This window comes from Puntigrus tetrazona, chromosome 21 (assembly GCF_018831695.1).
Source record: "Puntigrus tetrazona isolate hp1 chromosome 21, ASM1883169v1, whole genome shotgun sequence".
In the NCBI taxonomy this organism is placed as follows: domain Eukaryota; kingdom Metazoa; phylum Chordata; class Actinopteri; order Cypriniformes; family Cyprinidae; genus Puntigrus; species Puntigrus tetrazona.
Genome location: NC_056719.1, coordinates 11,412,295 through 11,437,607, shown reverse-complemented (window position 1 = coordinate 11,437,607; position 25,313 = coordinate 11,412,295). Strand labels below are relative to the sequence as shown.

The 25,313-nt window shown below is 38.3% G+C and overlaps 1 protein-coding gene across 2 annotated transcripts in view; it reads right to left on the bottom strand.

Annotated features, from left to right (window-relative positions):
- tenm2b (teneurin transmembrane protein 2b) overlaps positions 1 to 25,313 on the bottom strand; it is a 341,968-nt gene that overhangs the window by 97,712 nt on the left and 218,943 nt on the right. Inside the window, exon 1 of one of the 2 annotated variants that reach the window (XM_043221674.1) lies at positions 21,718 to 22,087. The exons of the other annotated variant lie outside the window; for it this stretch is intronic. Within the exon in view, the coding sequence (XP_043077609.1) occupies positions 21,718 to 21,766 (49 nt within the window). The 5' untranslated portion in view covers positions 21,767 to 22,087. Of the gene's footprint in view, positions 1 to 21,717; positions 22,088 to 25,313 lie in introns of those variants that run through there. 2 annotated transcript variants of the gene reach the window in all.

Here is a 25,313-nt window from a genome sequence, read left to right as displayed (position 1 = left end):
GAGAGAAGAATAGCAGAGATTGTGTTTAGCAGGCAAAGGCAAATGGTGCATTTGGAAAACAGCAGGAAACAAAACGCGCGACATTCAAAAAAAAAGAAGAAGGAGCCAGACAAAAGTAACTTAAGAGACAAACACTGAAGAACTTGCGGAGGTAAAACAGTGTGCAAAGAGGAAAGCAGACGAGAAAACAAGCTAGGCAAGATGTCAGAGAGCGCACACTCTTGCTTACTCGCAAAGGCAAAAGCAAACGTCTAGAAATAAATGCCCGCTCTAATGAGAGAGGTGACCTATCGATTGTCTGGAAGGGAGGTGAGAGGGCTGACAGAGAGCTGGGAAGAGGATGATAGAGGCTTCTGTGAGACAGATTGAGGAAAGAGACTGTGGAACCATAACAAAGGCCTGATCCTGTCCAAATGAGAGCAGTCAGAAATAATCCCAAAGAAAGCGCTCTGATTTATGATCTGACAATATCCGCCTGGAACGCTTCTCTCTCAAACACTGTGCCCCAGTCACCATTTACAGGCAACCTAGACAGAAAAAGACACACTGCAGAGAGGAAAAAGACAGCTAGTGCACATTAATTACCTGCAACAGCAGGGTAAATGGAAAGCGGGGAGAAAGATTAAATACTACATTACAAGTGAGCATTTTTGCTAGCACTGACCAGGCTCGTTTCACAGATATACACAGCTAGCTGCTGGACTTTCCTTTTTTTTTCACTCGTCTAGACCATGCAACTTCACGTAACTGAGGTAAACGGAGATCAGATGTTGCCCGTGTTGGTTACTGAACACTCCAGGTGTGAAAGTTATTTACACAAGTGACACCCACTCTTGATAGCCACATCACATCTATATAGCTGGTACAATTTTTTAACTTTTTGTCTGTTTAAAACTTAAAAACTTAAGTTCAACTAACATCAAACCAAATCATTTTAACTCACTTTATTGTTCTTTAAGATGATTTAGGTGTAGTGTCGGTCTGTTGATAGCAAATAAATAAATAAATGGTGACGAAAGCAAAAGCATGACAAAAAAGACAAAGAAAAAAAAAGACTAAAAGGCAAAATTTGAACTTGCACTTACATAGCAAAATATTTTTTATGATTGAGATGAAAAAGATAAACTAATTTACAAACCAATATACAAAAAGATTTAATTTTTTACATTAAAATATTTCTAAATAGTAATCAGTAATTGTGCCCTGTTTTTGAGGATTTATTATTATTATTATTATTTGTGAATTGTTAGTTAATTATTGTAAAGTGTTGCCCAAAAAAGATGCATAAAATATGAAAAAGATGCATGAAAAATATTTAAAAGTATAATTAACTAATGTAAAATGTATAAAAAAATTATGAACAAATATTTTGTGAATCTGATTTAAGAAAACTGAAAAGCATGAAAAACAGATAAATGTTAAAAATCTGTTTGAAAATGCTGGGAAAAAATATTGTAAGAAGACAATTAACTCCTACACTGTCACATCACTTTGCAGCATGTAACAAGCTTGGCATTTTCATCTTTCTCTCTCTCTCTCTCTATATATATATATATATATATATATATATATATTATCTTTCTATGATAATATTATATTTGCAGAGAACTGGAGTTCATTTTCTGGCTGAACTAGTGGCTGTTAGGTTTCAGAAATGCTTTACTGAAAGACACTTTTTCACACAGTCAGAGATTACAAAATTTACAAAAGTTAACATATCTCATTATAAAAGTATTGTTCTGTATATCAAAGGACACGTTTCGCTTTCTTATCATCTTACAAACCTCGAGCTTTTAAAGCTTTTACCACATACAACATGACAGACACTTCAAAAATCATCCCTACATGGCCGACACATGAAAAGCCAATGGGACAGCTTCCAAATAATAAGCAGCACAGCTATTTCTGCAGTAGTTTACGTGCCAACAACACCGCCATAGCACTGTCAAAGAGTGAAATAATTCATTTGCTGAGGTTTAAGTGGGGCTTTACCACAGGATCCTCACTCGTGTTTCTTGTTCCTGGGCAGCTGAGTGGAGAAGTGTGACATGGGTGAAGATGAATGATCTGACAGCCCCTTGTGCTGTCTGCTAAATTTAATCGTCTCTGTGTTTGGACTCATCAAATATGAATTTCAAGTTTTTACTTTTTAGAAGAGTGAAAGGGATGGCACTCATGAAAACAAGACAACATATACATAGCAGAGAAAAAAAACATTATTTAAAACAAAATGATAAAAATCCAAAAGAAAATCTGATAAAAACACAGAAACAAAATACAAAAAGAGGAAAAATTCTTAAAAGAAAAACTGATATGAAATCAGATAAAAACAGACTATTCTCATGAGTAATATCTCTCACACAGCTTTTTCTGCAATTTAACAGCGTTTTTCCATAAGTTGTTGAAATCAACAATTTTATTGCTGTGGTCCATATGCCTAATATAATGTCTAAATGTACTTTAATTGAAGATGAAAAGATAACGTTATATGAAAGCAAAAACTTGAAGTAATGAAGCAAATGCACACAGTAAAACTAAACTTGACCATACACGTATAACCACAGGCTTTATGACGTGTCTATATTTCTAATGTAGTGAACAGTAATAGTTCACCTTCATATCTGTGTTAGCATCTTCGATTAAGCCGCATGCTAGCTGACTGTGCAGTCCAATGCTTCCCTCATGAGTTTCCGTGAACTACTTGATGCTTAAAGCCCAAGATCAAAGAGAGTGAGATTATTTGATGGTGTTACCACTGCGACAGTGCAGCCTGCTCCAGGTCTATTTGAAGGGAACGGGGTGGCTTACTGAGCAGTGTGGGAATTATCAATTGCTCCTTGAGGAGTTTCAAGAAAAACCAGCATGTCTGAGGACGGCCATTGAGGATTTGAGCTCTCGAAACTAGAGCAGTGAACATTTTCAAGATGGCCTTTGATGACTGATATTGATTTGTTTAATTACTTTTTAACGATTATCTTTTTTTGGCAATTATTAGAATTGTTAACGCTTTGTTCCACTTGCTAATGTAGAATTCCTTTATGAACTGAATCATCTAACATATATCTACATCTAATTCCAGGATACAAATTATATGTTAATATAGTCGTATAAAATTAATGTACTTACTATATGGTTAGCATTAGGGTTACTTGCATGCAATTATGCATCATTTATAATAGTAAGCACATATAACAAAAGTGCAACCTTAACATTGTGTTTAAAGGCAATGCTTTAAAAATACTTCATTCATTTTTTATGTTTGTTAACCAAAGCGGTGACCTGTTTGTGTTTGAAGCACAGTCTTCTACCTTTTAAATAAATGCAAATTAGCAAATTCTTTTTACTCTCGCTTTTTCACGAATCTTGAGAAGAAAACCTTCAATGAATAAGAACGAAGGACAAATGTGATATTTAAAAGCAGTCACTAATAAATGCTCCTAAAAGTCGCGCATTTTGAGTATTTTTAGGGCAAAGCGTGCGACCTCACGTTCATGTTAATCACCGCAGGTCCTAATGCGATGGCGAAGGGTTCTATCTAGTAATATCTGGCACCCATTTACCCGCCCTGACGGGTGCACCTTCATTCAAAGCCGTATCATTCCTTTCAGTTCACTGACCTCCTCGCGCTCCTATTCTTTCCCCTCTTCTATCCCACTGCCTCATCACAGACAGGCATTGTGAGGACGTGCCCGGCAATTAAAGCCAGCCTGGCGCCGGGGCTAATGAGATTCCAGAGCCACACTCTCTCTCTCTCTCCCTAACACCTCGCCAAGGTTATCGGCTAGCAAGCTCGCCCCACACACCGCTCCCAGCGGACCCCGGCAGAGAAGCTCTCTACTGAGGCAGAGCTACAGAAAAAGCCAAGATAATGTTAACTCCTGAAATTCATTTGCTCTGCGAGGGAAAGCGAGAGAGAGAGAGAGAAATACTGGAGGAGAGGAAGAGGAAAAGGAAGGGAACGCGAGAGAGCGAATGCGAGAGACCGAGCTGCCTCATTAGTGTTTCAGTCACAGCATCACTTTCTGCTCACGCCAGGCTTACATACTGAGGAGAAAAGCTGCAGTGGAAAATCACCTCACCTCTGACAAGTGCTGTTCACCAGGCAGACACAGAACAATAACGGTGTCTTACAGCGAGGCCTCCACCTCGCTCTCGCTTTCCCTCTCGCTCTCCCCTTCTTCTTTTTCCGCATGCTGTTCTGTCTTTTATCAATAATGGATATGGTTTGAGAAGCTACAGATTTAAAAATCCAAATATACATTTGTATATTTATACACAGCGTAAAATGTACTGCATAGATCAATGCAATTTTTTAAATTGCAATATTTAATTGTTGCAGGATTTTTGCACCAAAAATGTGTTAATCAGTTTTATAAATAATAAAAAAAGAAAAAATCTCAAAATAATTAAATCTTTAAATAATTGTTCTTGGATATTATACATTTTTAATGGATTTAAATTTTTGTTACAGTAATTTTTGTGAGCTCCAGCTGTTCAGCTGTCATGTCACAGGGCAAAATTGTACTTTTTTTTTTTTTTAAAGAACGAGAGAACAAGAACGTCCTTTTAAAGGTGACCTTTAATAGAACTTATAACATGCATAACTAAGGAAAAAATGAATGTCATGATGTTGAATAGAAAAGATCATGGACATGTTGAATAATTATGAAACTTTCAACTGCTTCTCTGACCCTGAGATTTAAACAGACTTTTTATCTACTGTAACTTTAAGGCTATACTCTTGAAAATAAAGTTCCAAAATGAGTTTCCCAGTGATGCCATAAAAGAATATTTTATGCATTTTATGAACTAAAAAGTTCTATGATTTTTAACGTCTTTCAATGGAACCATAGAAGCCAATAAAGGACCTTTATTCACGGTATATGTAAATAAATGGATTGATTCGATAATCACTGGAATTGTTCCCCGTAAATGTGCTCATGGTTGTGATGTCATAACCATAACCATTTCTAAATGAATCTTAGCAATTATGCACAGCTTAGTTTTATGCAGTGTAGGCGGCCTGAAGAAGTAGCTCTGTGCCAAACCTAATCTAAGTCTTACATTTCAAAAGAGTAATATCTGATACTATGTTTCAACCAAAATATGCTGACTTAAAATTGAGAGCAGACAGACACTAACTCGCTTGTCCGTTCTAGAGCCAAAACAGAGGGAAATATACAGTATTGGATTATCCTCTGTAAACATAAAAATGTAGCAGGGGATAAGAAAACAAACACTGCTAGCTTCCCAAAAGGAGTTGAGGGCTATTCTTCACAGCACAGAGAGCAGCTGGGGGTGGAAAGCCCTAGTCTCACCAGATTTACTGTTGTGAGTCACATCAAAAGCAGAAAAATATCCACTATAAATAACTTCAGCGGCTAGCGCTCAAACCCGTGTTTTTTTCAGTTTAGAAGAGACTCTTCATGCAGGGAGAGTTGGATGCTGTGGGGCCGGCTGTGAAGAGGAGCTGCTCAATGCCAGTTTGTGTCAGTCGGTGCAGACGAAACTCCCTTACGGACAAATTTTAAACAAGGCCTACTGAGAATTTCAGAAAAGGGAAAGCTGCCAGAGGTTCCTTTAGGATTAGACTTGAAATTTCTGGGTCAGATTAGATCACAACATTGCCGAGTCAGTGGCCAGATGTTCAAGCGAATTGGTGACTCTGCTTCAGCGAGGCTTATGAATAAATCAAAAGTTTGAATAAAAGTGGACTCTGAAATGACATAGTGACATGGAACATTTAAGGGGGCAATACACTTAAAATCATCATTTATTTATTTCAAATCCTATCATTTATGGTGTTCTAAAACAATATGTCATGTCACACACACACACATACACACTTCAGATTTTTGTACTTTACACAAAAATGAAAATTGTATCATTTTCAAAAACCTTCATCTTGATCCCATTTTTAAAAAGTCTGCATTTTCAAAATGCTGTTTTTATGTAAATGTCTCTATATTTTTAAGCGTGATTCATTGGCCTAAAACACCACAATTCAAACCAAATTAAGCTTTTTTCTCAATAATTTTTTTTAATTCAAATTGTCTATAGATATTACGAAAATATAATTTTTACTCATTATTTGGCCATAACAATCATGTAGAAAAATATCATCTCTTTTATATATCAATCGGTGTGAATCTGTATAATAAATAAATATATGATAATGCATATTTTCTTACAAAACCACATAAAAGTAAAACAATTAAGATAAATAGCGAAATGAGACATAAACGAACATTGCAAGATATAAAGTTGTAATTGTGAGATAATAAGTCAGAAATATGTTATTTATTATATTTCCTCATCCTTGCCTGAATGTGGCAAGCTAAACTGTTCTCCACAGGTACAGTACACATTGTCATTATGGGATGTGTCCCCTGGCAGCTTAATGCATCAGACAGTCCCAAAGAGGGAAATCTAGTGGTGACGTTAAAGGTGACGGCTACTCGACTACCTGACAACCCAGTTCCTTCAACCATGGCATCCGTCGGAAAGAACATCCAGCACTGAAAGACGACCAGACAGTGTCCTCCATTGGGATTCAAATGCTCTTTAGATCCACATGACATTCTGAAAATATCTTACAAACAGCGCATTATTCTTAATGCGGCTCAAGTTTCATTAGCATGAGGCTATTCACGCTGCAATGTAGCAAGTAAGCTCATTATTGCTTTGAGATGTTGTCGCTATTGTCACTATACCAAGCTGCGGCTGTAACTTAACGTGACGTGATTTAAGAGTATTAGGTGAGGCGGTGATTACAACTCAGACTCGCAGATGTGAAGGAGCCCGTCGCTCGGCGTAGTTAGCATGCAAAGTTTAGCATGCAAATTCAGCGGTTCAATGGGGCGACAAACATGCACATTAGCATCGCCGACACTCAAAACAAATCTTCTCGCCCTGCTCTCGACGTGACACGTTCCACCAGCCAAACCCCCTGCAAACAATTAGGCCACAAGGCTTTTAAGTTCACTCGTCTTTTGCTTTAGTCACAATTGTGAACAAAACCGCGTTCTTACCGATAAGCCTGATGGAAAGCTTTATTATGCTATTTAACAAAGGAATGAATCGGCTCCTTTTTCTCTCGCGCCAAGCGGCATACAAAGCACTCGACAAAAGAGTGCTCTGGCCTGACAGGCTCGGCTCACCTTCGCTGTGGCTCATTTGAATATTCCCATCATGCTTCATTTCAGGGTTCAACCAGGTGGCGAAATGGGGTAAACCAAACACTTCCAAATGAGAGGCTTTCTAATGCGCGCTAAGAGACCTCTCTTATTTTCATATTTCAGACCGACCTGTGACTTTGTGTCTGCAATTTGCATGAAACACAATTGTTCATCTAATACAGATGGGGCCTGATTGAATCTTTCCTTTTCATTTCATCAAAAAGAGGACAATTGCTGTATTTTTCTCAGGAGCAACACGACCGTACCTTTAGCCCGGAATGAGATAGCAGCGGTTGTTCCAAAAGAGTTTTTGTGTTGTTTCATTTATTCATCTACTTATATTAATAAATCTTTTATTTACCATTTCATATCAGTATCTAGGAGTTTTCCCTCCCCCGTGGGACTGGTTTGTAATTGAGATTGCTTCAGAAGACCACAGCCTTCTGATCCTGTCACATTCATTTCCTGCTTCTGCCTCACAGGAGAATTCCAATTACACCTGCCGTCTATTTGGTAGCCTTAGCGCTCTGTGCTGCTCGCTGTTTTTGGCTGGAAAGTGTTTGCATCAAGGAAAAAAGGAGGGTTTAATCAAGGAGAGGATGAAAAAAGTGATTGCCAGGAGGGAAGATTGCTGAATTCATCAATGACATCCTCGTCAATAGTAAAGTTAGTGGTCAGTCTGCAAATCGATGGGGACTAGGGAATAGGGGAGAATCTTCCCATGAAATACTTAAGAAGTAGTTGTAAGAATGTGTCATTTTATGTATGCTATAACATTTAAAATATAAGAATACATGCGGAGAAAAGTTACAATATATAAAGAGACTTCTGACATACATTTTTTGTGATTTTTGTGACAAAAGCATTAAAAACCTAGCTTTAAAAGTGAATATACTTCTTTTATTTTTATTATGAATTTCATACTTGTTTCAGGTGCAAACTTCAAGTAGCTTGTCGTCAGAAATCTTGATCTGAAAAAGTGTTTTTTTAATTTGAAAATGTGATCTGTCAATTCACAGGAATTTTTCTTAAATGGCATTTAATGGAAAGTGCTTTGGTTTTTGAAAGTCTCTAATAATCACCTTATTTCCCAGAATTATTCAGTCATATTTATTTGATCAAAATGCAGTAAAAACTGTTAAATTAAGAAATATATACATTTAAAATGATAAGTCCACTTTAGACATTCAGTAAGTAACTACATGTCAAATAGCAGTCGTTGGAGTATAAGTAGACTGTCTTCTTAATATCTTCTAACACTTTATTTTGATGGGTACACAACATACAACATACTGACAATCAGAAGCTTTGCAAATATATCAACTTATTCCATTACCCTTAAACCTACACTGACGTGTAATTGCAAATTAATGATAATTATCTGACATGTAGTTCACGTGTAGTTACTTATATCAAGCTTTTTTCAATCACTGTTATTTATGTAGCGCTTTTAACAACACAGGTTGTATCAAAGCACTGAACAGTATAAAGTAGAAGAATACAATGATAGGGATGTATATAGTTAGCAGAATGTCTAAAGTAGACCTTTAAAATAACTATTTTATTGTAATACATTTTCAGCGGCCATTACCGTCTACATGATCTTTGAATAACCATTCTAATATATTGATATGTTTAAATATGTTACTAATGTTATATGTTATTATATATTTTTAGTTTTTGTAACAATTAACTTAATTTCGCTTAATTTAATACATCATATGATATCCTAAAACAATTCTCTGATGGTAGTATACAGCCTATATGAATAATCGCACTTAATTAACATTACTTTGACAGGCTTTGTCAAAACATTCCAGTCATTCCAACAGAGAACAGCATATCCCAGTTACTGAGTCTCACTCCCCTCAAGACAAGCTTCAGTTAATGCGCTCAGTAACAGCCTACAGTGGGCACAGTTCACAACCATCAAACTCAATAAAACCCACATCAATCATCACATATTTGGCCCTGCACAACGCTACAGTTGCAAAGTGAAATCGCTCCGGCTATTTACAATCTATTTTAATCTTTTGGATCAGTCTGTGGGTTGTGCTTTGGGAATCTGGGGGTACTAACTGGCAGATAAGTACTCTTTGATGGAGCGGCTCCTCCTCCTGTCTCGTTGTCATGCATGAGTGTGCGTGTAGGACTCTTATGTGTGTGGCAGAGGCAGCAGACTGTGAAACAAGCCTTCTTCACTCAAACTGAGAGCTAATTGGGTGTGGCTGAAACAATATGGCTTCCTATGGCTCAGTAGAGACAAATGGCCCCTCTCCCAAGATGGCAAACTTTGCTCTTCCAGGGCATCCAATCAGCTTAGACAATCAACAAACATCAGGAGGATCCATTGTAAATCTCGACATGACAGGCAACTGAAATGAGAGATTTTACTCAAAACGACAATAACTGTCAAATAGAAATAGGATTAGGATTCCTGCGTTGGAGGCTCGCATTGCACATCGTGAGTGAGAGATGTCATCATGACTGCGTTTTGCTGTTTGAATTGAGTGATTTTTCAGGTTGAGTGAAGAAAACCTAATGTTATTTGAGATGGGAGTAATGCTGGAATTCATCTAACGACGGCATGAATGATTCGTACACATTATCAGCAATTGTTTTCAGCAATGAAAAAGGGTAAACAAAGAGACGGCTGACTGGCTGAGAGAAAATTCTCCCACAAGGATGCACACTGCCGAGATTCAACCAATCTCACATGCATTTGTCCTCTCTTGTCCTTCATGTAATATCGCAGTGACTGTCTTTGAATGAATCACCCATATCACTCAAGAGAGCATGCAATAAGCTAGAACACAAATTGAAAACTAGTTTCTCTAACCATAATATTATTTTCAGTTGAAATTCACTTTATGCTGTGTGCGATTGGGGTTCTGTAATGGACTGGCCATCTGAAGAGTTTCCCTGCTTACATTTGGAAAGATGCACAGATGGACAGAAATTTATTGACAGATGGATGGATGAATAAACATGAATGGATAGGTGAATGGATAGGTGGATGGATGCATGAACGTGGATGGATGAGCCCAAATACATGAACATAACGAACATAACGAATGTATGAAAGGATGGATGGACAGGAATAGATGGAAGAACTTGAATGGATGGATGATGGATGGATTGATGTGAATGGATGAACAAATTGATGAATGAAATATGAATGAATATATTAATGGATGGGGGTGAGAATAAAAAGATGAACGTGAATGGATGGTGGATGAACGTAGGTGGGTGAATAAGCACAAATAGATCATCATAAGTGTCTGAATGAACATGAATGGATGGATACACAGATGGATATTTTGAAAGATAAGAACTACGCATTTTAATGAACCTCAAATTAGAGATATTTGAGAAAATTAAAAATGTATGAAGTGTAGAAAAGATACAATAAAAAAAAATTAAGTAAAACAAAAATGCTTAATGTAATGAAGTACAGAAATACAGAAAAATATATATATAAAATTAATAATTAATTTATTGGAAGAACCAGTAAGTGATGACAGATTTTTTTTGCTGGTTAAATTGTCTCTTTAAACTGACACTTGTTTTGTTGAAAGCTGACAGAGTATAGTCTTTTTAAGTTGCATTACATTACACTAACCATTACATTACTTTAGCCATTATGTGGTTTTACCCCAAATCGGCTCTGTGCACTGTATTCTGTAGTTTGTAGATCTCTGCATGATTTGAATTAGCGAATCACAGCAAGGATTGGGATATAGTAGGCACACACTCACACACAGATAATCTCAAAAACGACTTGTTGCAGTTTAATGGCACCACACCGTAAAAAGCCAATAAGTACCAGCATTTGCAGTCAGCTACAAACCACAGTCTGGGTCTTCAGTCTCCAGCTCAGATCTTATCGGCGTCCTGTGCAGAAGCAAGACCTAACTTATCTAAATTTGCCATGGACTCAGCTAGAGAAATCAATATCACACCATCTTTGTGCGCAACAACACACAAACTACGACCAAAGGAAAACACACTTTACAATCTCTTGCATCTTCACCCTACACCTCTTCTACAAACACTAAATATCAAGCAGCGACAACAAGAAGGATGTACTTGTTTATCTTAGCGGTCTAAAGCAATGCACAATATCCTTTGTGCTATCAGTGTTGCTATGTTGTTGGGATTCAATTAGAATGTTATGCCCAATACAATAATTTTTGTCCCCACTAAATACCAGGTGGACATACAGTAATGCCTTAAAAAATTGTTTCATACTCAAAAATTCTGTCATCATGACTTTTGTTTAACTTTGAAAAACATTTTCATGGGAATCTTAACCTTTTATTGTAATCTTAACCTTTTTATTTCACTCTTAAAGAGATTTTTTGCAACTCCATACAATGTTTTTTTTTATAACATTTTTGAAGCATCAAGGTTTTTAGTAAAATTGACTTTCAAAGGAGAGACATAAATCTTTCAGGTTTCATTGAAAAATCTTAAATTATGTTTTGAAGATAAATGAAAGTCTTAGGGGTTTGGACACGAGGGTGAATAATTGATGACAGAATTTTTATTTTTAATGCTAATCAAAAATGAAATTTTACCTGAGAAAATTAAATTCTACCTCTCACTTTTCTGTGAAGAGTCTTTACCCAGTTCAAGCTGGTGAGCTACAAACATGTCAAAAAAAGACCCTTTAGGCAGTATGCCAAATGAATAAAGTCATATTGCATTGTAAAATGTTTACGGCGATGTGTACTCATCTAATTTGATATCACTCTTAGGCACCAGAAATAATGCTGCTGGTCAGGCATTAACTGGCCATGATATCAAACAACAGGCTCTCTACTAACTCCTGCGTGGAGAGGCAGTAAACAGGATACATGCTGTAATTACAAGTGTGCATTTTTAATCAGCGCAGGGCCTCTGAGTCAGGGATGAGCATGTGACTCAGCCTCACATCATATGCTATATTATGTTTCTGAACCCAAAAGAGGTCTCACGTGTCTCTTTATATACATTACATCAGTTTTCATACATATGTTCTGATATCAGAGCCACCAGAGGATGCACAAATAAGTGGCTGGATCAATTAGTAGTACACTGCGAGCGTTTGAAGAGCCCGGCCTACGTTGGCAGAAACCCATAAAGACATATACAAAGCGGCAGACGGGCTGGAGTACATACAGCTGTATCCCCGTGAGGGCAGTTAGGGAAAAACGGGGCAGACAAAGCAGCTCAGGTAATTAAACTCCATTCATGCTGTTAGTGAGGATCAATACCGCCGGTTAAACCGCACACTAAAGGCTAGAGGAGCTGGAATATTAAAATCTTTTCATCTTTCAAAAAGTCACCAGGCTGGAGCGATCCCGCAGATCCCAAATCTCAAAAACGATTGGGTGTGTGTGGTACAATCCACCCTAGCCTGGATGTCAAATGCAGATTACAGTGATTGTGTCACATGCTTCCCCCAGGGCTAAGCGGTCCTAAACGCACTTCAGAGACGGGGAGAGAAGAAAGCGGTGGCCGGGACCCCTGTGTGCGCCTGTTCCTGGACCCGGGCAGGGGGCGACGTGGGCAGCGTGTTCGCCGCTGCGGGGTGCCCGCAGACAAAGGGGCACAAACCCCACACCTACTGCTCGGTTTCTCAGGGCGGCTCGGAGGTTTAGGTATTTACCAGGACAAAGCAAGCCATCTGCTTTATCAACAAAGTGTAGCGACTCCGTAAAGACCACAGAGACACACAGGGAAGGATAAAGCGGAGACGTATCACGAAGACCACAGGGAAAGGAAGGGTTCAATCATAATTAAGAGAAACCCCCCACATTTCAGCTAATGAGATCCGGTACCCTGTTGGCATGGAAACGTGATAGCACGTGCCCCCATCACCACAAGCCTCTGGCAGGAACTGCCGTCTCGTCTAAGCAACAGCCTTTGAAATGAAAAGGCAAGGATAACATTTAAATCTGTGATATCATAGACGTGTTAAGATGGATTTATTTGTGCCTGTGTGAGCGTGTGTTGACAGCGCACCTGTTGGAGGCGTGGAAGCGTGTCAGTAATCATTAAGTTAATGACAGGAACAATTATCCAGCGACATGAATGGCAGACTATACGCCGCTCATCCATCATCTGTCGTTCTGACTGACATGTGTTCAGGCTGCTTTTCTTAACCCTTACATTACTGCTAAACGCCATTACAGTATAGCAAGGCAACAGAGAAATGGACAGATGCATGACGTCATTTATAAGTAATGACTCATAAGCCGCGCTTCCGTTTACAGGGCCACTAGATCGTGTTCACTGTTCACTGCACTACATTATGATGCATATTACATTATATTATTATTATGTTATGTTAAATTATTATGTGGTCCTGGTCCTCAAAACCAGTCATAAGTAACACTGGTATATTCGTAGCGACAGCCAAAAATACATTTTATGCATCAAAATGACTTTTTTCTTGCAGGTTTTCTAATTGTTGTATCTTGGTCAAATATTGTATTATTCTAACAAACCTAAATCAATGGAAAGCTCATTCATTTATATATTATGATTGGAAATTTTTGGAAAAATTATGACTGGTTTTGTGGTCCAGGGTCACATAATATATATCCATTCATTGTTTTTATAGTTTTTTTTGTTTTGTTTTTGTTTTTTGAGTGAATTACAAAAGTGGAAAAATGCTGTATTTTATGATGTAGTGCATATACTGTACATCGGTGGCTGAACACTTGGCATATTTGAGATGTTTTAGTTGTGTTTGTTGAATTGCAATAACCATAATCAATACCAGATCTACTGTACATTCAAAGGAGCTGCAGAAGGCATGGGATAACATTTTTTGTTCTTAGGAAATATATTAACATTATGCCAGAGAGATATGATGCACATACTAAATATTAAAATTAAAAGTGGATAAAAAACAGTATGACTCACTTCATCTGATATATTTGTGCTCAGAGCAACCATCTGTATGTTTCATGAACATTATAGAATAAAAGGCAAAAAACTATTCTAACAATTTGGCCACCAATGTGTGTGTGTGTATATATATATATATATATATATATATATATATATATATATATATATATATATATATATATATATTCTAGTACTCACAGTATTACATTTTTTTAATGCTCATAATCAGATTACATTACACACCTCAAGCAACTTATGCAACAGTCAAACCCTTAAAGTAAAATAGTTGAGTTAATATTTCAATAATTTACCAACACATTTGCATGTTTACAGTTTTCTGATGGTGATCAATGGTCACATCGATATGCAGGTAAACTAATTCAATATTTTAGTGTTTACATTTGCTATTTTTATTGTATTATTATTATTTTTACTTAGTCATTTTTTTATTTAGCTCTCACTGCAATTCTTTTAAAACCCTGGTTTAATGTAATGCGTAATACATCTTATGATGTTCAAATAAAAAAAAATTATAGCAATATGGTATATATCCTAACATTTATTTAATGAAAATACAGTGAAATAAACCATCTGAGATATGCAACACCACTATATTAAGTGTTCTTTTGTGATGCGTAAGAACTGGAAGGTTAATTTTCATCTCTCCACCTTCTGAAGCGATGTATTTGCTCCGTGCGATCTGGAGTCTCACTTAAGATGGCCGAACACCCTCTTAGCAGGGCTGAGTAATTGGAACGCACCCATAGACATCACCTCGTGTAATGTTCTATTTTGATGCCCAGTTAGCGTCATGAGCAGACAGAACGCAGTGTGACATAAAGAGAAATGCTTCTGCAGTCCCACAGACCCACAAGTCTACACTTATAACTATCAGACGCAGGCAGATTTTCCAGCTAAATGACACCACGGCACCGATGCTCTGAAGTCTGCGTGAAAGCAGACGCTCTGGGCTCTTTTCCTACGTGGGAAGAAGAGAAAATGCAACACGGTTTGACTCTAAACCCCAGACACGAGCTGTCATCCGACATAATGACAGATATCATACGATTCACTCCTCCTCTCTCTGTCTTCTCACTTTCTATTTATTGATTTGTTTGAAATTCAAACCACATGCACCTTTCATCAACAAACCACGTCATTTCTAGATAAATAGAAATGGAGTGTCAAAATGTAGCGCAACATTTCTTTGAAACTGAAGTATTTTATATCACACTGTCACTTTCGATTAATTGAATGCATTAACCAACCAATCCAATTAAACTAAAGCATTAATTAGCTTTTTGGAAATCTGGTTTTATTGAACCTCTTACCTCTCGAATCTCTGCTAACATGTACATATTGTATTAATTACAAAACAACGTATAGACCCCAAAATACAGCGTGAGACTGATACACCCACACACACACGCTTTATATAAACATCATTTGAGTCATATGCACGTACACACTCTAAAAGAAGAGCACAGAGGAGCCTGATGAAGGTCAAATGTCAGTCTCCATCGCTGTGACAAACGTGACGAGACAGAGGGTCGAGCGATGTAAACAACTTTTCTCCCAAAGGTGACGAGGCCGTTTTGTTCCAGAATCCGAGTGCATCTATGTGTGTGCTCAAATGCTGTGTGTGTGTGTGTGTGTGTGTGTGAGAGAGAGAGAGTGCTTATTTGTGTGTGTGAGTAGGTCAGTGATGGATGAGGAGGGCACTCGTCTCTCCCCCAACCCTCACCCCCAACGAAGTTTACCGCTGCTTATTTGTCATTGCCATCAGTGGGCCAGAGCTCTCACCACAGGATCAAGCCCCACTTTATCTCTGTCTTACAAAACAAGATGGTACCACTAAAACTACACAAAATATCATTCAGCCGCTGAATCCTCTCCTCTTCGTAGTGATTGTTCAGTGCCAGAGTCAGAGAAAGCCGGATGGAAAACCTGCAAATGAATGTTCTCCTTGATCCGCGTTGTTTGTTGCGCTGCCCTGAGCCTTTGCGGTATATAATATCTCACTAGCACTGGCGTCCACCTGCCCTTACGGTGATATTTGCTTCAGATATTAAACTACACATGGTAATATCTGTTCATCCATAAACAGTACTTTACATTCATGCTCATACGATGGTGTCCTCGGCAAATCCAGAGAAGAATTTTAACAAGTGAGAACACAACCATACGAACATTAAGGAAAAGAACACGACACAGAAACGGTTGCATATAATTATCACCTCTGCGCTCACCTGTGTGATTGAGAGGTGCTAATGGGAAAGAAGAAAAGTGGTTATCATGGAAGTAAAATAAAGGAAGAGAGAGGACAAAACAAGAAAGATGTTTAAAACGTTTAACAGTTTAGTTAAACATTTAACCCAGCTGCTCGGTCAAAACAATCCAATTGCTGGTTCGGTCCATATTTAACTGTTTATGCAGGAAAAACAGAAGAAAATAGAGGAAAAGCAAGAAGACATGAAACAAGAAGTAGTGCATCAAAAGGACGTGAGGTGAAACAAAAGATGAAGAGAAGATGAAATGACATTTAAGTGATAATGAGAAATAAGAAAGAAAATATATAGGTACGTGTAGAAACGATAAGGAAAATTTGTGAAAAGTAGACAAGATCAAGGAAATGACAAACAGAATAAACAGAATAAAAAGAAAAAAGAAAATGAAGTGGAAAAAAGGGAAAGGATGAAACCCACCCACTTCTGAACAATAAAATGTACACACCTGTTATGTGTTTGTGTTATCTGTTCTTTTGCACTTTCACTTCTTAGTTACTGGTCATTGGTTCCTGTCATCTGTCAGTCTTCATCAGTGCTGACGTCACCCATTCTGCAGTCTCCAATCGGTCAGAAAGAGCATGCCAGACAACCCACAAGTCCCCCATTTTGTTGCTGTTCGTGCTCGCAAATTTTGTTTTTGCTGTCCTTGTGTATTGTATTCATTTTGGTGTGTGTCACTTGTCCACTGTGTATATAGCTTTTTCGTTCCCTTTTCCCCCACGCTGTAAAACATTTGTTATGTGTTACGAGGCCAGGGAGAAGTGGACAGGTAAGAATGTCACGTGACATACACTACAACACGTAGGATTCTGCCATTGTATAGTACATTAGGTTTTGAAGCGAGTGCCACCCCATGTACTCTTGTTTGGCTAAGTGAGTGTAGTTTAGTTAGGGCGTCTCAGATGCTGAAGACCTTCTCTTTTCATATTTTTCTGTTTCTAGATAGCTTAGGGGAAACTAAGTAGCTGGAGGCTGTTTTGATTTGTTATTTTCTTTGATTTAGCACCGCCCTGGTCCCTTCTTCCTGTTCTCTCCGTCTTGTGTATGGTTCATGTAAATACTGTACATGTATATACATTTTCCCTTTTTCGTCACATCAAAACTTTAATAGTCACAAAAAAAGCATTCACTTGCACCTTAGTTCATGGTTTTTCTTTGTCTTTACCATGCTGAAAAAAGGAAAGGGAGAAGAGACAAGGCCAGGCAAGATGATACGACAACAGAAAAACGACAGGGCAATAAAATAAAAGGCAACAGAAGAAAAAGGAGACATAATGAGAACAGAAGAGATGAAAAAGAGAAAAAAACGGAAACAAAAAGAGTAGAAAAGAATAAAACGTGAACGACACCAGGTACGAAAAATTTTCTTCTTTAGCGAAAAGAAAGACAAAATTAGGAGAAGAGTGATGAGACAAAATGAGAAGAAAAATTGTGAAACGAGAACAAGCAGAGATAAGATGACAGAAGAGGTTTCAGCAGGAACTCTCATTTTGTCAACTGACCGAAATGTAAAAAAAAAAAGTGAGCTCCGAGAATCTCAAAGCCCTTCACACTACACAGAAAGACAACATGGGTGGCAGGAGCAGGGCAGACTGGACGGCGTTTCATGTGACACTGCAGCTGTGCCCTTCAGCATAGAAAGGTCCCAGAGGAATGGCAGCCATGTAACGCTCTTCTACATCTCCATCCGAGACTCCACAAGGACGTGAGCGCACACACACATGCACACACACAAACACGACATCAGTTCATCAGAACGTAACAACTCTCCAGCCCTTATCATTTTCTTCTCTCTGTGGCCCTCTCTCCAGTCTGACCCTACAACGGTGGCCGTAGTGTGTGGGTTTAACACATTAAGTGCTCAGAGCGCCATGGATTCACACACTCTTTATAGCTCAGCCTGCTCTCACACAACAGCTCCACGTATCCACTGGTGCCATTTATTCCTTTTCTGAATGACTCCTGTCACCTCACGACTTCTCACCGTATTTCTCAGAATCAAACAAGCATTAAATCGAATCTGGTGAAGTAAAACTTAAAGTGTTGAAGTGTTATAAAAGCACTGAGTCAGGTCAAATATTCATCAATAAACCCTAAATAATCTATTAGATATTCCATTGTTCCAGATTAATTTGAGGGTTTGCCAAATGACCGATCAAATAAATCAATGGAGATGCTGCAGTGAGCCCTTAATCTGTGTGTTAATTAAGGCCAGCCGTGGGACTGATGAACTTGGCACTCGTTTCCCACTGAGAGCAGCAGAGGTGCAGGTGAGCACATCAATGCACACACGTCGCACTGTGGTCTGCTGCTTTAATTAAAAATAATAATAAAAAGTATTAGAGCTGTGCAATTAATCAAAAGAAGAACATGATTACGGCTGCCAAGTTACAGCACTGAGAAAGACACATATTAGTACGCGAGGCTATCAAAAGGGATGCACGGGAGTCATCATAACCTGTATTGGCCAATATATAAAAGCCAATAAATTGCAGCAAATAAATAAGAAATAGTACAGTAAATAAGAAATACATTTTATGCACTTTTAAAATGTACTTGGTGTAATCTGATCTGCAAAGATTTATATCTAATATAAAATATATTGATTATTGGCTTCAAAATATATATAATTACGGTTATACTTTAAAATAGGTAATGCTTGTTAACTATAAACTATGATGTAGAATGAGGTCATGTAGATTATTATGTGCATAATTAGCACTAATAATTAATATATGCTTAATTAGCTGTAATATTCTAGTAATATGTATGCTAATAAGCAACTAATAGGTGTAACTGTAAAATAAAGCGTAAACCATAATTTTTTTAAAATACATTGTTATCAGTTTTGACCAAAATTTCCATCAGCACCTATCAGTAACGCCCATCACTGCTAATGAGCGAGGCTGAAGATGTCTTATTTTTAATATCTGTGGGCGACGGCCGACAAAAAAGAGAACTGAAGAAACATCACCTGGCACTACAAGCTGTATCCTAACGTGTCCACCCGCGCGGTAGTTTCAGCTCGAGCTTTGTATATACGTCTTCTATCAGTACAGCGTTTATTGCAGCTATCCAAAAGTCTTTAAGCTGCTCCCAATGTGCCCATTCCATTAAGTTGATATTGATGAAAAATTGCAGTTACACTTAAGACCCTGTAAATTAACAAACTGTTGGCTTATTAAAACAATAATAGATTTTCCTGTGTTGCTCAATTTCCCTCGCCTCTAATGAGATGCCAGCAAGTGGCCCTTGCCTGCAAGGTTAATGGATTCCATATTTTTAAATTTAAAAAGTGGGTTTTTTCAGCTCAAGAACCAATGCAAAAGTACTGCTAATTAGACAGCAACGGCTCAAAAGAGCTTAAGGAGACTGTCGAAAGCAGGCAAGCAGCTTGGCGCTCCGCATCCACTTCTGGGGCTTTTTTTTTTTTTTCAAAGATTTACTGATCTAGGATTTGTTTTTCCCTCAAACTCTACATATCTTACCCCACCATGTGTTTAAAGCGCAGCTGCTCGTGTTGCTTTGTGAATACACGCTGTAAAACAGGAACACCGATGCTATAGCCATGGCCTTCTCTAGCAGGGGTGTGTGAACGAGGCAGGATCGGGTCTTTGAACGCCGCAGTGTCTTTCTGTATGAGACAGAGGTGGATGGAGGTGAAGTCGAAGGGTGATTGCCCACTGAGCTCTGAATTGATAGAGACAGGCGGTGAAGGGGAGGGTGGAACTGCCTGCCATTGATCACACATTCTGGACAGGAGGCTTTTCAATCACCCCCTCTTCTCTCTCCGTCTCCTGCGTCTATGGGCTAAGAGGCCTGGGCTGAGGTAAATTGCTTCATGCCAGTCTAATTTTAAGAAGCTCGTAAAAGCAGAGATATGCCGCTCTCACTCACGTTCTCTCCCCGGCTCCCTGAAGTGCACATCTACGCTCTCTCATACAGAGATGAAGAAGAAGGATCTCATTCTCTGCAGAAGGCAGCATGCTTTTACCACACACGTGCACACACACATACGCTGATCAGAGCGTCTGCTGGACTTGTCTTGGCGGAGACCATTTAATTTCAGTTTGGACCTCTGGGCAATTTATCCAGCCGTCTTCTCCGTGTGTGGCCTCTCCATCATGCTACTAAATATCCATACAATCCATCTCACAGCTATTGGGTTTTGCTCTGTAAGCGTCTATAATCAATGTGTACTGTAGTTCAGATAAAAATGGAACGGCACTTTGTAATGTTAGTTGCTTGGGATACCTCGCGTCATATAAAAACACTGTGAAAAGCGAACTTTTCCATCACCCAAGCATTAATCAAAATTAAAGTTTAAAATGTCTCAATGTGACACATTATTAACTATATTGTTTCTTGGCCACTGTTCACAGCATGTGGATGAATCATACTAATGCTGATAAAACAAAGACAGAATGAAAATAAAACACAGTTGGGAACTTCATTGCTTAGTCATGGTAATTAGGCATTAGTAGGCTGCAGCCTTCTCAAATCATTCACTTCATTGTCTTAAAGCTTAAAGCTTATAACTTTTAGAACTTCAAACTTTTTCTCCACTAGACTTTTTTCTGTTTATTCTAGGCATTTCTTATGTCAAATGTCAGACCTTCTGTTTTTGATTAACATTAAGTGGGTGGCGATCTTCTCAGCCAAAGGGAAACCATAGAAGTTCAACAGGTTCACTGTATAATATACAGCGGGCCAAGCAAATACACTTTCACCTCACAGATTAAAGTAGGTTAAATATTCTGCCTAATAACTCATGTTGTGTTTCACAAAATAATTAAAATAATATGAGGTCGACATGAGGTTACTTAAAATAAATATTTGGCTTATTAACTATTCTTGCTGCGTTTTTGAATAAAAACAGTTAACAACATAAACCAAGTATCAATAAACCAATAAAACACTTTTTGTGTCATACATCTGGTCAGTATCTACAGAAAGATGAAAAGGGTAACGATTGATAGATACTGTGTTTTGCGATAAATAAATAAATATAGTAAAAAAAATGTATTTACTAAACAACTAACTAAATGTTAAAGCTTACATTTAAGCGCGATACAACCTTCTAGATAACTCACAAACGAGTTTGTTTAACGTTACGCGGAAACAGTGTTTGCTTTTAGCCGCGAAATGTATCCAAATATAGAAATACGCGTGAAATACATGCTCTTTATAGTAACACAGAGATAGGTTTTGTCTATTACAGAGAAATTCCGCGTTCATCTCACCTGAGCGCGCGCGTTTTGCCAGTGGCACTTTCGCGCGCATCTCACGAGCCGGCATTTGCCGACAGTTCGCGCGCTGAAGCGATCGAAGGAGCGAATCGGTCCTACCTGGATCGTGGTGGAGCGCTTTCGCCCTGTGTATGCCCGGGTGGTGCATCTCGCCCCGGCTTTTCGCAATACCGCCGCTACCGGCTGTGAAGTCAGTCAGAAATCCTTAACAGGAAAAAAACGGATCCTAAAACTTCGCAGGTTTGACAGTCAATCTGAGACACGCGATATACTGAATCTCCACACAGCAACAGCGTTCTGTTGACAGTTCTACGCGCCGCTCGCAATCATCTCCGTTTCTTTTATTTTACTTCGTTTTGGTGATAAAGGTTCGGAAAGTTACATTAATGAAAAGGCAGAAGAGCGGAGAGAATTCCTGGAACAAAAGAGTGTAGTTGTGGAGAGACGGAGCGGAGCTGTGCCTGCTCTTTACTACACACAAAGCAGATGCTTGCAGCTCAGATTGGAAGGGAGGGGTGGGATGTGGTCGGGAATGTTCATGAAGGAGAGAGTGAGGGATAGCTTGACACACATTAGTCAAATAGTACTATTACCTTTCATTTAACTCCTACCTAAATGATATTTGCATAAAAGAGAGACGCGACTGTAGCCTATATTGTTACCAATTTAACCATGGTCTATAGATGAGATGATTTGCTTAGTTTAGTATGCACACAGTAGCCTACCTATTTGAATAAGTTATTCTATATGAAGGAAATAATTGACCCATTAAATGTGCATGACTATGTATGATTCAGCCCAACTACGTAATGTGTATCCTAACGTTTAGCATAAAACTATGGAGCAATATTTGTTGTATACAAAAACACAGAATTTTAAATATTTCTCTTTGTATGTATGCATCTACATTTATAGTGGCTAGAAAAAAATTGCATGTACTGCACTTTTATACAAATAATTTTCCAGAAAATATGAATAATTTACTCATTTCTCTAACAACACAAAAGCTAATTGTTCGTGTATAATGTGTCTTAATAAATTAAAACGTGTAGCTGTCTTTTATATTTTAATAGGGGTCCCTCACAAAGTGATCTTCATCATACGTGAGGCTTTCTGCCGGCAGAGTTTGAAAACTCTTGACTTAGTCTACAGAAAACAGCACGTGTTGTTGTAGCTTTTAAAGCCCAGTCACTAAACGTGATCCAAAGGATCATGTCTTGTTCAGGTGGTAATCGTAAGGGCATAAATGACCATTAGATGTCCAATGCTCCTGTGAAGCTTCAAGCTGCCACATTGTTGCCCTGTGCCTGCTGGGTTTCACATAGCCAGGCTTGGCCTGCTGCTCTCCATCCTCTCCCATATGGGTCAGCTTCCTGTTCCTGCTGGGCAAAAACCTACTACAGAAACTATCCTTTCATGCTGACCTATGAGCAGTTCTGCTCACCTAAATCCCATCCTGACTCTGAGCCACTTCAGTAAAGCTGCTCTCTGACCAGTGCCCATGAACCTCCAGAGGAACAAGCAGATACCAATCCAGTGCCTGGAGTCTAAGTTTGGATAATACCAGCTAACAGCTTCTAATGATGGCACTTCACTTCTACCATGGTCTATAACTAGAATGCGGGATCGGTTCATGAATACGTGTGGGATATATGAGAGCTGTCCAATTTCCAAACCAATAGAGAGCACTTAGGGCGGTGGAATTATTCAATGGACCCAAGTGGTGGTATTTACAAAGGCTGGTGTCTCTGTACATTATGTATGTGAGTAGATGATGGACTAATATAGCTTCTCTTAGCTTTTTACCAGATATATTTGGCCACTAGGTCACCTACAGAGTTAAAAAGTCAGTGACATGATATTTTTGGGTCCATAGCTATCTATTGATTTAAAATCACAATGGCATGTATACTCTCTGATGGGCATGTTTTCCATTGTTAAATTCGGTAACACTTGTTACCCTTTCCCTCAATAAATTATTCATTTGCTGCTTATTAACAGTAAGGTAGTTGTTAAGTTCTGGTTATGATTAGGGATGTAAAATAAAGTCATGTAGAATAAAGCATTAATATGTGCTTATTTAGCTCTAATAAATGACTAATATTCTAATAATATGCATTCTTATAATATGTGTGACCATAAAATAAACCTTTCACCTTATTTGGACGGAAAAATGCTTTAATGCTTTGAAAAACAAGCCTGCAAAAATGTGTAAAAAATGGTAAACAATCATATCAAAATGATCAAAAGATTATTATCTACTCTGCATCCCCTCATTAACATCTAAGCATCATAAAATATATATATATATATTTTTACATATTTTTGATATGGAGATTAGTTTAAAAAAGGAAAATTTCAAGCAGTATGACTCCCCATGATAATGATTCAAAGCTATACACATTTTGCTTTTACTTGTTGCACCACATGACATTTTTAATCATTAAACATCTATTGAAAATGGTTTATATGAAGTTAGCTACTCAGTTTCAGCAGAAGCCTAATCATTCAGTCCTGTCAAATTTCGTTACAACCATATATAAGCAACAGTCTTTGCTCCATTCAAGCTTCCAGCATCCCTCCCCCTCCATCTCCTCTTATTCATTCACTTTTTCCTCCACACTGTATTATCATAGAGGGGTTCTTACTTGGCCTCTGTTGCAGACAGCAAGCCAAGATTGTTTACCTTGACATGGAAAGGTTGAATAGGTAGGATAACTAAGGGTATTTTCTAAACCATATGTAACTAACTTGAAGGCAAAGAATACAATTCTAAAACAATTTAAACACACATTATAAATTATATATATTTTTTGTTGTTATTTTTACTGGCCACTGACCCTCTACATCATGAGTTAGTTCACCCCAAAATGATAATACTGTTATTAATTACTCACCCTCACATTGTTCCAAACCCATAAGACATTTTTGGAACATAAATTAAGATATTTTTGATGAAATCGGAGAGCTGTCTGATCTAGACAGCAACATAACAGAAATGTTCCCAGGTCCAGAAACGTAGCAAATACATCGATAAAACAGTCCATGTGACATCAGTGGCTCAACTTCAGTTGAACATAGAACTCGAGCTGCGCTTTGTGAACGCCTCCAGCGTGACCACACTCTGAATCTGCTGTACAATCTGTCCAATTGAATGGATGACGTCAAAAACCAAAAAGCATAAAAGCACGTGTTAGCTTTCTGTTATTCAGAATGTACTCTCTGTGTGTCTGTTACAATTTCATGTCCTATGAGTCTTTTATATTGTTGCCTGTTTCATACAATTAAAACATCTGATATAGCAAAGACAAGGGCAAAACAGGGGAGGGTAAGATACTTTTCAAATGCTGTGCGATCTCCATGCAAACATTACATCACTGCCAGAGACACCTCCCACTCTGCATGGTTTGCTTGAGAGCAGAGTGAGAAAGAGAGAGCTGTCCATGTTGAGAGCATCTCCCGTCATGGTGGTGTGTGTCTGCACACTAATGCTACTAAATAGACCTGCTGGAAGAGCTGTATAATGTTCCTTGAAGTATGTTTGGCGACGCTGCAACTATGGTTGTCGACAGACGCATGGGGGCATATATGCATGCAGTGGCATTCCAGTGTTCCTTCCTCACCGCTTTCCAGTGTTGGGGGCTGCTGGGTGGAGCAGCCCTCGATGAGTAACAGGCCCTCCTATTGGGAGGCTC